The sequence below is a fragment of the Rhipicephalus microplus genome, chromosome 9 (genome assembly GCF_043290135.1).
Source record: "Rhipicephalus microplus isolate Deutch F79 chromosome 9, USDA_Rmic, whole genome shotgun sequence".
In the NCBI taxonomy this organism is placed as follows: domain Eukaryota; kingdom Metazoa; phylum Arthropoda; class Arachnida; order Ixodida; family Ixodidae; genus Rhipicephalus; species Rhipicephalus microplus.
In genome coordinates, this window is record NC_134708.1 from 22,559,672 (window position 1) to 22,578,437 (window position 18,766).

Below are 18,766 nucleotides of genomic sequence, written 5' to 3' on the forward strand. Positions count from 1 at the left end.
TACGTGTATATAGACAAATCGATACTATGTACTGTATAGACGTCACCAAAATTGCTGTTTTTGCGTCACGAAATGCGCTGAACAGGCGAGAAATGCCAGGATATAGTAATGCAGTTGTTTTTTTTTGTATTTTTGCAGGCTGGTGAGGGCCCCTTTAAAAGAGAAATAAAAATGAAGGCAGTGTCCAGGAACAGGCAGTGTTGTTTACTGTCAATAAGGAAGTGATTTCACTGGCTTTAAAATTACAATTTGTTTTATCATGCCTTAGCCCACATTTTTTCGTCGTCTGCTGGAAAATGCAACGCCCTTTGAACCAACTGGCGCTCGAAAAATGCACGCGCTGTGCGCACGGCGATTCTTGAATGAGCAAAGATGAAAAAGAAGAAAAGCGCAAAACTTACGCGCGCCCTTCACGACAAGCGGGAATCGAGCAGAAGGGAAAGAAGGAGGCGTCAGCCTGAATTTCGCATCCCGAAGATCGGCGGGAGGCTGGGGAAAGGAAGAGAGGAAGAACGGGAAATGGCAAGTGAGTACTACGGCGCTGGGGCGGCTGCGCCGCTAGACCTTTTCACGAAGGCACCCGCGGTTACGGCCGGAGAGGCCGCCGCCGCTTCGTATCCCGGATGCCAGCCGACGCTCGCGCATGCTCGGTGCTTTGCTCTAACGAGACGAAAAATAAAGGAAGGGCGGGAGAAAATAGGGAAGCGCCGAAAAAGAGGGAAGGAGGCTCGCCCTACCCGGGACGCAGCTGCGGTGTGCTAGCCACCGCCTAGCGCGCTCCCTTCTTATGACCATTGATTGGTGCCTCAAAAACGAATCCTTCACTGGCCTCTTTAGTTGCTGGTTTGAGATTAAAGCGTTGTCTCTCAAAACAGGAACGTACTAAGGCATGCGTACTTTTGATAAAGATTTCAAAAAAATAACTGTCTTCTTTTGCACCAGGTGACGGGGCTAGCGGCGAGTACTGGCTATTTGCGAAACGTTTTTTGGCGGGTTCACGGGGGCGCCACGTAGCGGCCGCCGATCTAGGGCACAGCGGCAGCGGGCGCATGGCGTCGGCGGCGGGGTATAAAACGGCCGCGTCCGGCAAAGCCCGACCCGGTGCCAGTGCGCGGTCGGGCGGCAGGGCCGCCGTGACCCCGTCCTCGGACGTCGGCGCCGGACTGCCGGGATGAATAGCGCGGCGGTCATCGGGCGCCAGCTACGCCAACAGAACACGGGACGCGCGGGAGCCGCCGGCGGCTCGTCTCTCACCGCAGCCTCGGCGCGCGCTCGCGCCCCGTCCCACTGCAACCTGATCCCGGCGCAGTCTCAGCAGCTCCAGCAGCACGCTCACCAGCAGCAAGCGCATGGCGGTGCCTCTGGCGCCGGCGGTGCAGCCTCGTCTCAGGAGAACAAGGACGAGTCATCGGGAACCCGGTGGACCTGGAGCTGCGTGTGGGAGGCATGCAAGGCACTCTCGGGGGGCATCTTTCTACTGGCCTTGGGCACGGCCATGTGCGTGGTGGGCTTTTTCGCCGAAGATTTGGCCACGTCGCCCGTGCCACGCCAGGGCAACGCGTCCGCCCCATCGGCAGCGGCGTCGTCGTCCACCACGTCGGACGGCGCCGCCGCTGAGTCGCAGGTGGCCACGACACTCGTGGTGGACCGCAATCGCGAGTACCACCTGCACAACCTGTCGTTCGCGGGTCCCGCCATCATGGGCCTGGGTGGCATCTTTATCGTGGCCGCTTGCGTGCTCACCTTCGAGGCCAAGGAGCGGCCCCACCATCAGCGTGTCGTGCCCGTGGACGAGAAGAGGCCCTCCGCCGCGGAGGTACTCATCCCGGTGCTGGCCAAGACGCCCCAAGGCACTCACCTCACCGTGCCGGCCGTGTGGACCACGACGGCCGCAGGAGCCAACAACAGCGACGACCCGGGGCCCTCGGAGCCGCCCCGGACGCTGGTGCTCCCGAAGAAGAACTCCGTCACCACGACGACTACGGCCACGACCACGACCACGTCGTCGCGCAGCAGCGCGGCGCCTCCGACCAGGAACAACGGCGGCCGAAGCAAGAGGGGCAGCGTGGCCGGCGCCAGTAGTAGCGCGAGCAGCTCCATCATCGCCGCTGCCTACACGGCCAGCAGGTCGGGGACGAAGACGGCCCGAACGTCGCTTTCGTCCACCACGACGTTCCTGCTGAGCCCGCGCTACGAGGAGCAGTTTCTGCCGTCGCCCGCGGATCTGCAGATCCAGGATCCGGACGGCTGTGACACGCCGGCCGACGAGTCGCTCTCCTCGGTCAGCATCGAACTGTACGCGCGGCGGTACACGAGGATGCCGTCGACTTCGTCGTCGCCGCGCCTCTTCGCGTCCGTCGAGAGCGACGGTCTCTCGGACTCTGACGACGACGACGCGGTGTCGCCCGGCGGCTACGCGCCCGCGGGGGCCTTCGAAGACCAGGTGGTTCCGTTGCTGGGACGGTGCAGCCCTCAGGACTTAGTGTATCTGCCACCGCCAACGTCGTCCCGGTCGTCTCACCACCACCACCACCACCGGGACGGTTCCAAGAGGTTCCCCGTACTGCGGCAGTCGGCGTCGAACGCCGCCGACGGCTGCAGTCGGGGCCTCAATGGCAGGGCTTCCGCCGACGAGATGGTGCCCAGCTAGGAGCGCGTTACTCTATCCGCCCCCGAATGGACCCGGTCTTCGGCCACTCTCCGCCGGGTGTGTGTTTTCAGCCGTTTCGTAAGAAGAGCTGTAACCCCCCTCCGGCCGCCCCCCGTCTCTCTTAGACCGAAGCTTCGTCGATCATGCTCGTTGTTTTTAAATTTATCCGTTTCTGTTCATCGATGATGCGCTCGATACTCCGTGTACGAGAGGGATCCGTCTACGATGCAAGCTGAAAGCCCCGTCTTCCACAGTGTCGTGTCCTGCAGCTGCACCACGCTCGTCAAGCAGCGAGGACACACGCAAAGAGGTCAGTTACCTTTTTATTCTTGCAAGCCCTCGATTGCCATAGTTATGACATCCGGCCTTGTTGCGTTCCTTTCACAGCATGCTAAGGCAGCTATTTCAACGTCGTGCCATTTTGCCTGCCTTCAACTTGTCTTGCATGTCAGTCTCGAACAACCAGTGGCTAAGCATTGATACGTGTTTACAATGATCGAGGGCGGATGATATCACCCGATACTCAAAATAATAGCACGCTCGCTTTCCGGGAATAGAGGGATAACAAGAGAGTCGTTATCAAAATAGACTCCGGATCAATGTGGGCAGTTTACACTGCGTGATCGTACGCTGACTCGTGTTGACATAATGACGACTTCTCCATTGTCGACAACAGTGGAAGGATTGTTCATAGCAAAACACGCAGTTTGTGCCTATCGTGCGAAAAAAAATCTCGAAACGGCAAATAAAGCAATTAGTTGTAGTAGAGTATAGCTCCTAGTAAAATGTGCTTAAATGTGTGTGGAACTGATTGATAAAAATCCGAACGAAAATAATCTAGCCGATAGTGCATTATTGCCATCGAGTCGCAGTGATACGGGGATGCCGCCAGGGGGCCAGAGGGTGCGGACGCGTTTCACGTCGGTTCCGCGGATGTTTTATGTTTGTGGCAGAAATTCAGATCTTCGATCAACGGCATTCTACTCAGCAGTTTCTGGAAGGTCAGCGAATCCTGCCTATATCAAGTTTTTCGGAGGTGAGCCGCTTTTCTGGACACTGTAGCTCATTTATTGCGGTGCCACACTGGCACACGAACTAAGCCTAACGCAGCACCGGTAGACGCCGTCGCTCGCGCTGCAGACGCGGCCGGCGTCTATGCCGAACCCAGCGAGCAGTGCGACGCCCCTTTGCTACTCGCTTAACGGCTTTATCCTCGACTGCAATGGAAGTTGTTCACGTAGACGGTGAAGAAATATCGCCGACAGATGTCCGCAAGGAGAATGGCTGGCTCGAGGTTCGGGCCAAATACAAGGAACGCAAGGCGCGCGTCGCGGGCACTGACCCTGCTGCGCAGACCGCTGACGCGCTCAACGATGATGAAGCGTTTGTCAAAAGAGCAGCCAGAAACGTGCGACGACTCAGCATGGCGACCAAAAAACCGAATCTGCCGGTGGACGACATCAAGGTCATCGTACGCCCTAGAGATGGCTTCAGCACCAGGACACATCGTGCTGCTCGGATCGGCGACAGCATACGTGCCGCTGCCGGACTGAACCAAGAGGAAACCAGAGGCGATATCTTTCGCGTAAACGAAAGACAGAATATTGTAGTAGTGAGCACTCCATCGGAAGAGAGAGCCAGAAGATATTGTGAAATCTCCAAGCTAACCATGGGAGACAAAGATTACGCAGCGAGGGCATATGCAGCCGCGCCGGAAAATACAACCAAGGGCATCATCCGTGGGATTCCCGACGAAGATTCTCCTGAGGATATTGAGAGACACCTCGTCAACGAGCACAACCCTTCGTTATTGCACGCGAAGAGGATGGGAAGCACGGCACACGCTATCGTCGTATTCGAAGGAAGTGTAGTGCCGCGCTACATATACTACAACGGAACGGAGCACCGTTGCGTGCTCTACAAGAAACAGTACGAGACGTGCTACGCTTGCGGCCGACTTGGACATCGATCCGACGTTTGCCCCAACCCAGAGAGTAGAAGATGCAGAGGCTGTGGCTGTGATGATCCACCGCAAGACCACTGCTGTGAGCCCAGATGTCGACTTTGCGGCAAGGACCACCCTACCGGAGACAGGAAATGCCAAGCCAAGTACAGAACTCCTTACATAGTGAAGAAACGCCAGTGGGAAAGAAGGCAACGTGAGGAGGACGCAGACAAGAGCTATAGGGTGTACGGCGAAAGTGGACACGCCTGTTCGGCGCTGCGTGGGGAGAGACGAGGCCGATCCGCCTCGCGTTCTCGCTCCCGCTCCCGGTCCCGGTCTCACTCCCGCTCTCGGTCGAGGAACGCCGAGCGCCAACGAGCCAAGGACAGACCTAAGTCCCAGGGCACGTCTCCCGCCAGTACCGACACTACAGCGACGCGAGCTGCCGGACCCGGTGGTAACGACAGTCTACCCAAAGCCTCCAAGGTGAGCTGGGCGGCAGCCGCCTCCGGCGAGCGTGCGCGGTCTGGCACTGCCTTTTCTAACAGTGAAGGTCAACACGACATGATCATGCAAATTCAAAAACGACTCGAGCAATTGGAGAGAGATAACATTAGATACAAAAACGTAATTGAGGAACTCAGGGAGGAAAATGCTAGTCTAAAAAATGAGGTAGCTAAAAAGGGCGGAACGATCCGATTGCAGGACAATCCAGGGGAAGTACTATCTAAGGATGAAACGGTGCCGACCCCCTCGAAACGCAGGGCAGTTGAAGTGGACCCGGCGCAAGCCGAAATTCAAACACATAAAACAGAGGAAAGGGATAGGAAACGGCACGATGTCGAAGACGACATAAGCATAGTCAGGAAAGAAATAGAGGATGAAAAGAACACGCGTAAAGCAGAAATGGAACGAATGCTTAGCCAGCTTACAGGCGCGATGCAGCAGATAACAACTACAATGCAGCAAATACAGCAACAACTCGCCACCCTGCAGATGAGGGTTGAAAACAACGAGCGAAGGTTACCAGCTAGCAGCTGCGGGCCCCTCAAACAGACTGGGAAACCGTACCACAGACCAGTGGACACAGAGACTAGGGAGAACACTGGCAAATATTAAATTTTACTATCATCATGGCTACTCACAATACTAAAAATTACGTCATTTGGCAATGGAATTGTAGAGGATACGCTAGAAAGCGGGGACATCTTCAACAGTACCTGATTAACAAGGAGAAGCCAGATGTGATACTTCTACAGGAAACCAACGTTAAAGCTAAGTTATCCGGTTACAGGTCATTTCAGGATAGCGCTCCTCGGGACAAACCGGCCGTCGCGACGCTAGTCAAACGTAACCTAACCGTAACGCAGCATGAGATAAAGGTAAACGCGATACCGCACCTGTTGGTGGAGATAGTACCTCCAAAGAATCGAGACAATAGTCTTTTCATTCTTAATGTGTATAGTAGCCCTCGACTTAAGCACCGCTTCCGCGCGCTACTCAAGAAGGCGGCCGGCATCGCGGGGACCCGAGCGCTCCTCGTAGCGGGAGACTTTAACGCTCATCATTCCGCATGGGGCTACAAATACGAAAACCTGAAAGGCAAAAACCTATGGGAGGATGCTCTACTGGAGGGTCTCACTCTCATTACCGACCCCTCCGCGCCTACGCGACAAGGAAATAGTGTTTGTGCTGATACGTCACCAGATCTCGCGTTCGTTAAAAACATAACAAACGTATGCTGGACGAATACACAGGAGGATTTGGGCAGTGATCACACTATTGTAGAAATTCGTGCCAATGCGGGGCCGTGCAAAAAGAAAAGCAAGCTACTAAAACTTGTAGAGTGGGACAAGTTTAGGCAAAACAGGGAAAATAGGATTGACTCCTCGGAAAATATCGAAGATATAGAAAAGTGGACATCAATGCTGAGGCAAGATGTCGCGGCAGCAACGCATGAGGTCCCTCCTGAAGCAAACCTCCAGGTCCTAGATAGTAAGCTTCTGCATATGTGGGAGGCTAAACGTAGCCTACAAGCCCGGTGGAAAGTACAACGACACAATAGGACTTTACGTAGGCGAATAGCTAAACTGAATAGAGACATCGAGGAATACGCTTTACAGCTTTGCAAGTCACAGTGGGAAGAGACGTGTAATAGCATGGATAGTCGGGTAGGGTTCACCAAGGCGTGGAATCTCCTCAGGTTCCTGCTGGATCCAGAGGAGACTAAAACAGCATATAGGCAAAATGTCAACAAGATAATCAACGTCTACAAAGGCACCCACGCAGAACTCTTGCATGAACTCAGGATGAGATACACTAATCCGACTAGACCCGTGCTCCACTCTGAATACAAAGGCACTGCGAACGAGTGCTTGGACAGACCCTTCAGCATTGCTGAAGTACGCGCGGTGCTGCACAGGCTCAACACGAAATCATCGCCCGGACCAGACGGGGTTACGAACAAAACGCTTCGGAATCTAGATGACACATCGATAGAGCACCTCACGGTTTTCCTTAACGAATGCTGGGAAAAGGGACGTATTCCCCGACAGTGGAAAACCGCCCGCATCGTTATGATACCCAAACCAGGAAAGCGCATACAGCTGGAAAATCTAAGGCCGATATCGCTGACGTCCTGCGTTGGTAAGGTCATGGAGCACGTGGTCCTCGCGAGACTAACAAACTTTCTCGAGGACCACGATCTGATTCCTCACACCATGCTGGGCTTCAGGAAGAGCCTCTCCACGCAGGACGCCATGCTACAACTCAAGCACCAGGTAATAGACAGCATGACCACTTCTTCCAAAGCAATCTTAGGCCTAGATTTAAAGAAGGCGTTTGATAATGTCAAGCACTCGACTATACTTACCCGAATAATAGAACTAGGACTCGGTAAAAGGACGTACGACTACGTCCGTGATTTTCTAACGGACAGGACAGCGAGGATCACATTGGGAGAATTAGAGTCAGGAGAGATAGAGATGGGCAGCGCCGGCACTCCTCAGGGTTCGGTGATTTCGCCCTTGCTCTTTAACCTCGCACTCATAGGGTTACCAGCTAAATTAGAAGAGATTGACGGGCTCTCCCACAGTCTGTACGCAGACGACATTACTCTGTGGGTAACTCGGGGATGTGACGGCCAAATAGAACAGACGCTACAGCGAGCCATCGATACGGTTCAAAGATTCCTAGAGGACACGGGCCTCACCTGCTCGGCTGAGAAATCGGAGCTACTGGTTTACAGACCTACGCGCAGAGGTCGAAAGCCCAAATACAGCGAACAAAGCGCAAATCACGCAGAGGAAGCGATACAGCTAACGACCTCGGAAGGCCACGTCATTCCCAAAGTAGACGTTATACGCGTGTTAGGCTTGTATATTGCAGCCAATGGCCACAATGGCGAAACTGTTCGCAGGTTGGAACACGCGGTAAATCAGACAATCCGACTTCTAAAACGAATTACGAACCGACATAGTGGTATGAAAGAAGGGAACACTATTAGACTTGTGCAAGCCTTTGTCCTCAGTAGAATCACGTACGTTGCCTCTTACTTGAATTGGCACGTCGCCGAGAAGATAAAATTAGATTGCTTAATCAGGAAAGTGTATAAGCAAGCTTTATGCTTACCCATGAACACAAGCACAGTGAAATTATTAGAACTAGGCTTGCACAACACGCTTGACGAATTAATAGAAGCGCACAACGTAGCACAGTATGAACGACTTTCTAAGACTAAAACGGGCAGGTACATCCTCGAAAAACTGGGAATCCACTATCACACGCAGCAAGGCGAAAAAGCCGACATAACCGTGATGGTGAGGGAAAAGATAGTGATTCCGCCGTTGCCCAAAAATATGCACCCGGAACATCACACCGGCCGAAGAAACCAGAGAGCGCAGGACTTGCAGAGAAAATTCGGAAATTGCAAGGAAGCGGTATTCGTGGACGCGGCCAGATACGCGCGAAGGTGTGGTTACGTGGCCGCGGTGGTCGACGGTAAAGGGACATGCATGACGAGCGTTACGGTGCAAACGCCACTGACCGAGACGGCCGAGGAGGTGGCCATAGCACTCGCGGTGGCGACCACTGAGGCCGAAGTAGTAATTAGTGACTCGCAAGCAGCGATACGCAACTATGCGAACGGTCGTGTCTCCCGAGAGGCGCTGCGAATCCTAATGACTAACGAAGACAAAATTCGGGAAAAAAATGACACTTTCGTCATATGGACCCCCGCACACACACAAACCCCGCTGGCCGGCAACGAGGCGGCGCACGCGGCGGCTCGAGCACTCACGAACCGAGCCGTTGCGAACGCCGACGCCGCCTCGGACGAAGTTCCACGCGGGGGGGAGTGGGAGTGGGGGGACCGCATGACTAGTTACCACGAAATAACGCAGCACTATAAGCTAGAAAGGCGAAAGTACCCTCCGCCACACAACAGGTTAAATAAAAAACAGGCAGTTGCGTGGCGACAACTGCAAACATATACTTATCCGAATCCAGTTCTCTTTAGTCTCTGTTACCCTGATCTGTATTTAACAGAAAAATGCAAGGTTTGCGATGAAAGGGCGACACTTTCACATATACTATGGGAATGCTCGAGTTTAGATGAAAGCAACGATGAAAACCACGAAGAGGCAGTTTCGGACCGCAGGACACGCTGGGAGGGGGCTCTGCTCAGCTCCTCATTCGAACAACAACTGTGGGCCGTCCAGCGAGCCGAGGAAGCCGCCCGAGCCCAAGGGCTCGTGGCCGACGCCTAGGCCCGCCCCAAATCAACTTCGCTGGACTTCATAAATAAAGTTATTCTTCTTCTTCTTCGCAGTGATACGTAAATCTAATACATGATCTGTCTAGCCAACTTGCATTATACTGACAGATAGTGCAAGTAACGTGCACATCGAGATTTTTTTATTGTGAATTTGTTAAGAATTGTATCGATGTAACGCTATAGACAGTTACGGCACCGGAAGCTTTAATGAAAGCAGTTAAAGAAAGGTCACTAATTACGTGAGACGTAGAAGCGTATTATTGAGAGCCTAGATGATCTCATGTGATCTACAATAATTAATAAGTTTCGCCGAAAAGGGATGTTTTCTGCACTTTTTTTAGCGGGAGATCTGTGTATGGCTATAGGCGAAAGAGAAATTTCTCGTTTGCCCACCAGACTTCTATCATGTATGTGCACAAAAGTCAGGCAAACTCCGCTACTGCTCACTGGGCCCCTGAGTGCGAATGAGAGAACGTACAGGTGCCAAACACTTTGTAGTATCCTGAACTGGTCAAAATAATTGTCACAATTGAGTTAACATTGTAATTAACTTAGTGATGCACCGGGCACGTACGCTTCAGCTTTGTTTGTACTTGTGTGGTGAGAATCCCCCTTTTTTCCTTCTCATATGTATATCAGATTTGCCATCTTTTCACTCTGCGAGCTCAATCGTTGCAACACACAGCAGCTCGAGTGTGTTTATTCAGTTTTAAATGCCTGAGTTGATGATTAGAAGTCACGCGACCGTACTTCAACATCAAACGTCAGACAGTCAAGCAACGTTTAGTAAGCGTAAATTTTTCGAATACATTTTTTCTGTGACAATTACCGTGACAAGCTTTCCCCTTCATGACACGTAAGCCTAGCTGCTTGAATTGTCAATGACGCAAGGGAAAATATTGCTAGTTACAGTTTTAATACATCAGTTCATCGTATTCTCAAGCGCTGACAGAAAAGTTTTGAAACTGCAAGTTTCAGAGTAGCTTGCATGATGGAGTACTTACGTAACGTTCGTGTAGAGTTCTGATAAAAATGGAAAGCCAGCATACGCGCCAAAAATAGCAATTTTGCGCCTCGGTTCAGCATAACAGACTTCAATCGGAGTATCAGATCCTTTGTGGCATCTCTTTGCGCATCACAATCCCTTGCCGTATTTTTCGCCGACGAAACCCAACTAAACATCTAACGGGTTTCTCGCTATGGCGCAATTCCTTCAAGTCTATTGCACAAACGTGAGGTGCTAAATTTAAACGGGGTTTTACTAACCGTAGCTCACCCAAAGGAACTCGCAGGCACTGGTACTGTTTTTAGTACAGACGGAAGCGTTGCTGGCAATCAATCATACACGAAAGTGTGATGTGGTTGGAAGAAAAGGAAGTTTGCGCATTCCAATAATCTTGTTCTCGACTCCTGGCTTCGAGCAGTGCAGAATACCCATTGAACACGATTGCATGAAGCCTGACAACGGAAGGACACGCTTAAAGCAGTTCGCGTTTTTTTATGTGTTCATTGTGGGATGTTAGCGCTTTCATATAGCACATGCTGCCCCTTTTAACAAGCAATAGCATACGTAAAAAACAGCCACAGAAACAACAAAAAACCTTAAAACAGCACATAAGGACAGTTCATGGAAGCTGATTCACGTACGGAAACAGAAACCAACACAAAATGCAGTCCACTTCACACAACGCTACAGTTGACACGAAGTGAAGTCACACGAACACCGCATATGGTGCAACCAATACGCAACACCCAGTCACGTAGCAACACAAGTCCACTCGCAGGGACTCTGAATAAGTTTGCTCATGAAGTGACACACAGCTCTACACCATCAGGTCACAATATAGAGAAAGGTTTTGCAGTAATTTCCAAGTGTATCACTCCTTTCTGGAAACTTGTCGATTTTTGCTGGTACACATCGTTTCAAGACATGCGTTGGCTATGGATCTAGGATTGCATGTCCGGTACATAGGAGGAGGGGGGGGGGGCTCCACAAACTCTAGTCAGAGTTAAAAGGTATACCGACACATCTTATGAAGATGTGACCGAATACATGCATAAAGTAAGCCGCAAAATGTTTCCGCGCGTAGTCTTATTGCCAGATTTAGTCTGGAGAGTATTTATCAAGCTTTTGGAGCAACAAAGCTGGGCAATAAATACTGATGAGAAAGTTGTACATAAGTTTTCAAGATTTCCGATCAGTCAGATTCTAACCTATATCTGTTAGGTATCAGTGTTTTCGAACTTAGCACACCTGCCCGCGACACCCAAAAGCACAGGCAGCGGTTGTCTCTGTTGTTTGGTTTGTGTGTCCCCATGCACAATATCAGGCTGTTCCTATTTCATAAAACAAAAGCCATGCCATGTGACGCACCGCCCAGCCGTGGTGGTCTAGTGGCTAAGGTACTCGGCTGCTGATCCGCAGGTCGCGGGATCGAATCCCGGCTGGGACGGCTACATTTTCGATGGAGGCGAGAACGCCGTAGACCCGTGTGCTCATATTTGGGTGCACGTTAAATAAACACAGGTGGTCGAAATTTCCGGAGTCCTCCAATACGGTGTCTCTCATTATTATGCGGTGGGGTGGTTTTAGGACGTTAAATACCACATATTGATGAATAAAAATCTACGTGACACGCCCTCTTGCGCGCCGTGATTGCCGTGATCCTATTCACAAGTGAGGCTTCACTCCAAGGAATAAAATAATAAGAGAACGTGTGATTCTTTTCGGGGTGTCATAACTTGCAAGGAATAAGACTTTATTTAGGGAGAGGCGTTAACTCTCTTTTGAGTCCTTCGACTTTCCGATGAGAGTACAATATTCTCTCGAAGCAAGTTGACATGTCCTTTTAAGGAGTCATTGCCATATACGATGCAGGTAAAAACCCTCAAATGAGTTTCTTTTGTCATGAGCTTCGTTTGCAGTGCGACACCAGAAGCACAGATACAAGAAAAGACCAAAACAAAAAAAAGAAGAAGAAAAGACGGCGTTGTTCTTTTTTGCTCCTTCCTTGTGTTTGTGTTTGTGGTGTCGCGTCGTAAAATATGTCCACAATGGATACCAACAAACTGGCCCAACTTGCCATACTTCTAATTTCGTTTAGAAAAGTATTTGTAATAGTGACGCGTGCTGACGAAGAAGTCAATACCGAATAACCACTGTTGAGAAATGTTCGTCGTTGGGTACGAACATTTATTGACTTGTATGTCCTACCAAAATGCTTTATATTTACCTGACGTGAATGCAGACGCTATTTATAAATTATGTTTACTGCTACCCGATCGCAAATTGTTCTAATGTGCAAGCACCGCTATTTTCACGCAGTCCTGTGTGTTGGACCGCTGGTCAAGTGCTTGTACATGATGGCCCATGTGTGGAGCTCATTGATGGCTGTTGCATCTTGTCAAAAGTGAAACCTTTGACGTCACGGTGTTCCGGTGGGCTAGTTTGTCAAACATTGTAAAAGGTAAAAGCAGCGCAAACTACACAGGACGAACGAAGAAATAACACATAGGACGAGCGCTGACTAACAACTGACTGATTGCTTTAGCGGAACTTAAAGAAAAAAAGAAAGTTGTGGGGTTACTAGTCACGTGTAACTTTAAGCCATTCCGATCACGATTAAATGTGTAGAAACTGTTAGTCGACAAAAACAATTTTAATAGTACATCAAGGTACATTCAAGATAGATAGTTAATCTTTTTTTTTGCTTAGTCTTAATTATGGATGGTTGACTGACACAAGTGTCGTCCTTCAGCTTATCCGAGAAAGTCTCGGCTATCAAACGACCGTGCAGGCTTTGTTATCTTTCTGTGACCGCCCCTCCATGATGGTCTAGTGGCTAAGGTACTCGGCTGCTGACCCGCAGGTCGCGGGTTCGAATCCCGGCGTCGGCGGCTGCATTTCCGATGGAGGCGGAAATGTTGTAGGCCCTCGTGCTCAGATTTGGGTGCACGCTAAAGAACCCCAGCTGTCCGAAATTTCCGGAGCCCTTCACTACGGCGTCTCTCATAATCATATGGTGGCTTTGAGACGTTAAACCACACATATCAATCAATTATCATCTTTCCGTGACTCTGCAGTCGTTCACCTCCGGAGTGCATCCGCACGTGTTGCATCTTCTTCATTCAGCTCGACTAGCTGGTGCTGTTTTTACCTTTCACAATCGAAACACTCACCTGTTTATTTCACGCCTAACGCGTCTTGTGCGAAATATGTACGTTTGCTGTTTTGTTTTCTGGAACAGCATTCATAAGTTGGTGAAAAATAAATTCAGGGGGCTGCTGATATATTTACCTCACGTGTTTTCTGGATATGTTCGGCCTAAAGTTGATTAGGGTCGATCAAAGTTGTTGCTGGGCGAGATGGTTCAGAAGCGCAATCTGTGTTCTTGTGTTCTATTGGCGCTTATGAGTTCAACATTCATTCGGTTGTTGTACCTCGATTAATATCTCCCAGGTATACCTTGGTTGCCCGGATACTGGCATGCCTCCGTCGCAGAGGTATAAGCGAAAAGGAACGTTAACCTGACACAAATATTTGATTCATACCAATGTAATATTGATTGGAAACTATTCTACTTAATTTCGTCATCATGGATGTAATATTGAAAGAGGCAATGAAGGTTTAAATCTAATTTTAACATATGACGCCGAAATCTACGCACATGTACGTCAACATGACGTCCACAAACTTCGGAGCATTCGTTTACTATTTTGTGCCACATTGTTTTCACAAAGTTCGCGGAAACTTGGTGTACGTTATATAGCCGGCTTCGTCATAGGGAGCGTAATTAGTTTTTGCCCCGAAGAACAACATAGGACAAAATAGAGATATGCCAATGCTTATGACGTTACAGCCAGTTTGTGAGCGAAGTTCGCTGTGGCATCGCCACCGGCATTTTGGCTTTTTACTTGTTTTCTTGCTTACCAAGTACCTAATGGTGTAGTTTTGGTATTCTGAAAGTATAATTCTCTTATACGAGAGAAAAAAAGTTCTTTTTAGTGTTTTTTTGAACTCTGCGTGAGCTTTTAGATGGATGTTAGCCAAAAGTTTTCTTCAAACGAAATATCAGAATATAAAGTAAGTCTTAAAAAGGAGGCAAAAGTTTAAGTTTGCAATCTGTTGTTGGTGACTACCTTGTTGACCTTGTTGACCTCAATGAATCTTGCTTTTGACTTTATTGTTTTTTGCAGCTGAAAGTAAAGGTTAAAAGTGACGAACTAAGAACATTTGACTTCTTGAATTTTTTCGCTATCTCCATTGTTCTTTTGTATATTGCGTTGTTCGCGTTCTTCTTTCGATTTGAATTATGCGCTGAAAGCTTTTTGTCGAAGCTCGCTATGGGATACTTTATAAAATCTACTTGCGGCATGGCCTTAGATAATTTGAATTTCTAAAGAGCGCTAGAAACAAAACGTGGTTCATATCGCTTGATCAATGCCACATGGCAATAAAGATGTGGAGTATTCATAATATAGTCGCTAGAAGAACGCAAGATTGTTGGCGGATCGAGAAAACTGCGGGAATAGCAAGACAATTTCTTTTTCAGTCGAAATGGTGGAAAAGGACACATTTTATGCAAAACACTTATAATAACGGTGCCTTCAGAATAACAGGCCTGGTGTCATGTACCAATTTTGTTTACCCTCCGTACAACTGAAAAAAAAACTTGGGAGTGTGGTCTTTAGTATGCAGTCAACATGCAAATTATCTAGAGCTCTCGTGCGTGAGATTCCGTTCCTCGCTGGTAGTTCGCGTGATTCGATGACGTCCAAAAATTTTGCGGAATAATGTAAACAATATCAGTGGGGATTTAGCGTTCTGAAAAGACGATAATCGTAAGCAGGGACGCCATAGTGGAGGGCTCCGGAAATATCGACCACCTGCGGGGTTTTTAAACCTGAGCCTAAATATAAGCACACCGGGTCTTTCACCCAGATGAAAATGCGGCCGCCCCAGCCGGGATTCAGTCCCCCGACGGTCGCATTAGAAGTTACAATTTTCAGCGAGAGAGAGAGAGAGAGAGAGAGAATAAACTGAGGGAAAGGCAGGGAGGTTAACCAGAATTGTAGCATCCTGTTCGCTACCCTGCGCTAAAGGAAGCGGGGAGAAAGAGAAGAAAATGAAGAGGAAAGTAGACGCGCGAAAAAACAAACAAAGGTGGGGGTGTTATAGCCTCTTCAATAGGCCAAAGTGTCAGGGCACCATAGACCTGATAGTCAGTAAAATAATTTCTATCAATTAGACGTATTTAACGGGAAAGTTCTGAAGCAGTAATTTGGCTCACCCTTCCACCCCCCCTTTCCAGCCTTGCACAGGTCTTTCTTATTTTCAAGAAAAGAAAGAATGGAAAAATTTTCAGATTTACCTGAGATTGGAAAAAAAGAACCCGGTGAGATAGCACAGGGCGAAAACTATCATGTAAAACTGCAATCAAGATAAAATGCGGAAATCACGTGGTTCATGTTGAGGCGCGCACTTTACGAAGACGTTATACATTGAAGAAAGAGCAAACCCCACCTATGCGCTGTCTTGTGCTGGCATGAGTGCGCTAACATCAATGATTGTTTACAGCACTAGTCGGAAAAGCACTGATGAAGAAAACGCAAACAAAGAATTGACAGGAAATACGCTACTCGGGGAAAAATCTAAACGACAGGACAAAGTATAGATGCACACTCTTTATGAACACCTCCTTTCATTCGTTTATTTGGAAACTGTTTTTTTTAACTCGAAACAATGGTCATATGGCTCACCCACGTTTCTTTTTCTTAAAAAACTCGGCACTGGCCGCTTCATCATCTGCGATGAGCATCATCTGCCATTGCTCTCAGCATGACACTCGCCGTTCAGGACGATATTGCAAGAAGACGCATGAGACAGTAGATAACATTATTTTTTGTTGCTGTGGGCAGAAACACACCACAAATACACTATTCCTATTTAGTGTGCAGGTTCTCAGTTATCGAAAGACCCAGTGCGGATTAGCGAGGTGTTATATACTGCAGTATACGTGGTGAGAAAACTGATTGCAAATAAAGGCGGTGTTTTGTAGTTATCCCGGTACGAGGACATCAACACGAGTTTTCATCATCATTAATATCCAGCCAATAACTGGGGACATGTAAAAAATGTGCAGACCTTTGCAGAACTCAGTAGATTGCGTGACATAATGGTATGTGTCCGTGTAATGACCACCGTGCCCTCTACCCATTTTCAGGCTTGGGCGCAAGCATTGGGAGCCCATTACTGGACAGAAATCGCAATCAATTTTGGAACCATTAGAATCATCCATTCAGTTTAGTGCACCGCGTCGGGTTAATTGTGGGGTCGTTCATCAGGGGTTCTACTCAATACCTTTGAAGGCGCATCAGTATTTTTTCCCAGGACGATAGCGCGGTGGAATAGATTGCTTTATGATCTAACCTCCCTGTCCTTCCTCTTTCATTCCTCCTCCTCCTTGCCTTATGACGTAGCAGAGGTTACTTCACATGAAGTATTTTCACGATTACTTCAGGGTCTAGAGTAGTGTACTGGCGAGGATGTGTAGGGATGAAACGGTTCTGTGAAGCTGCTTGGTATTGTGTACTCCAACGTGCCACTACGTAGTTGACAATGAATTGCGCTATTATTGTGATGTAGAAGTGTGAGTATCGGTATTCAGCGTGGAAATTTTGTATTCTCCCCCCCCCCCCACTGTAAAGCCCTTGGGCGCTGTGGGTACTATGAATAATAATTAAATAAAAGTACGACTCTGAATACTTTTTTTTCTTTCTGCTCCCCACATGATAGGTTATAAAGAGCCGACCCCCCAAACTTCACGTGGGCTCTTTTTCATAAGCGGCCCTCGTGTGATGCAAAGAGCCCAGAAATTGTTAGGGCGTCCTAAAAACCGCAAGGTGGTCGTTGGCGTCCACGCGAGTGATGCAAGAAAGCGTCATCACGAGATGACGTCACGCTGTGAAGTCATTAGACAGCAGAAGTTACCAAAATCAGAGAGGTCCTGACGATACTACTACGTAACGCTATGTGATTTAATCACGCGGTCACTATTTACGCCGCATAATTTGACGTCACAACACCAGCGTAGCTTTGTAAAAGGCGTCAGATCACGGAGGCTATGGAAAACCACGGGAGGAGCAGAAAACTTCTGATTTCTTCGATCTCGAAGGCAGTGCAGAAACCACGGTGCGTATAGCGAGTTTCCCGTGGGGACTCGCCTCGTGGGTCTTGTAGTTATGGTACTCGGTTGCTGAGCCGAAGGTTGAGGGATCAAATCCCAGCGTCGGCGGCTGCATTTTTGATGGAAGCGAAAGTGCTCGACGTACGTGTGCGTAGATTTAGGCGCTCATTTAAGAACCCCAGGTGATCGAAACTGCTGGAGCCCTCTACTACGGCGTCTCTCATAGTCATATCCGGATTTCGGGTAGTTTAACTCGAAAAAATTATGTATAATTAAGCTTTTTGTGGGTGGTGGAGATGACTTAAATTGAATGTAAAGGAAGAGAAGGTTTTTTCGCTCGTGTAGTCTTAGGCAACTGAATAAGGTACCATGTGTCTTTCTAATTTATTTTCTTTTCGTACCGCCTTCCCTCATGGTTAGAAGAAAGGAAATTTTATAATGCCACCGATCTAAGCGCGTATAAAAGGAGATTGCGCAATAGCCTCTCGGTGACTGTGGCTAATAGGCGAGCCCAACGTCTCGTATTTAGAAAATCAAGGATGCGAGAGCACAATAAATTACGCCGGGGCACGCAATAATACCAGCACAGGAAATTACTCTCTGGCATATAAATTAGTGTCCTCTGTCTCCTAAAGTCATAAAACTTTGAGATATGAGTCCTATATTTCACTACTAAGCCACGCGTAGTCTAAGCCGTTATGCTTATTTCTGATTGCTAGTGCGTCTGCGTAAGTTGTAAAGCACTGGAAGTATAGCACAATATTTTACTAAATAAAAAAGACCAACGGGCCACATACAGATTATCCTACGTACCGCGTACCAGGCTTACGCCGTGGAGGAAGACATTAACGGTTAATCTCACCATTAGAAAGCGTCTCATCCTTCATAGAGGAGAAGGTTGCCTCTTAATCCAAGATGGCGATATGCTCTGTGAGTAAAACTAAATGTGCAAGTTGCTGGGGCTGGGGAGGGTTGTAGTTTGCCCGGGGAATAAAATGTGAGACAAATTCTTAAGTCAGACGCTGGTACTGCGAAGGAGCTCAGACGCTGAGCCTTCGAAATGGCGAACGGGAGCAGGACCTGGCTGCTGACTGTTTTTTCCATTGCAGAGCACGTCTGAAGTGTGGAACGTAGAGATCCTAGGTCGTTATCGAAGTAAAGAGCATGAACGTTTTGACGATGTCCTACTTTCAGCTTAGTACAGCTTCCTC

The 18,766-nt window shown here is 48.7% G+C and overlaps 1 protein-coding gene across 1 annotated transcript in view; it reads left to right on the forward strand.

Annotated features, from left to right (window-relative positions):
- The first annotated feature begins 1,112 nt into the window (after positions 1-1,112).
- The window catches only part of LOC142771608 (uncharacterized), a 304,548-nt gene continuing 286,894 nt past the window's right edge, over positions 1,113-18,766 (forward strand). The window contains exon 1 of the mRNA XM_075873312.1: positions 1,113-2,960. Within this exon, the coding sequence (XP_075729427.1) occupies positions 1,172-2,650 (1,479 nt within the window). The 5' untranslated portion in view covers positions 1,113-1,171 and the 3' untranslated portion in view covers positions 2,651-2,960. The remainder of the gene's footprint in view (positions 2,961-18,766) is intronic.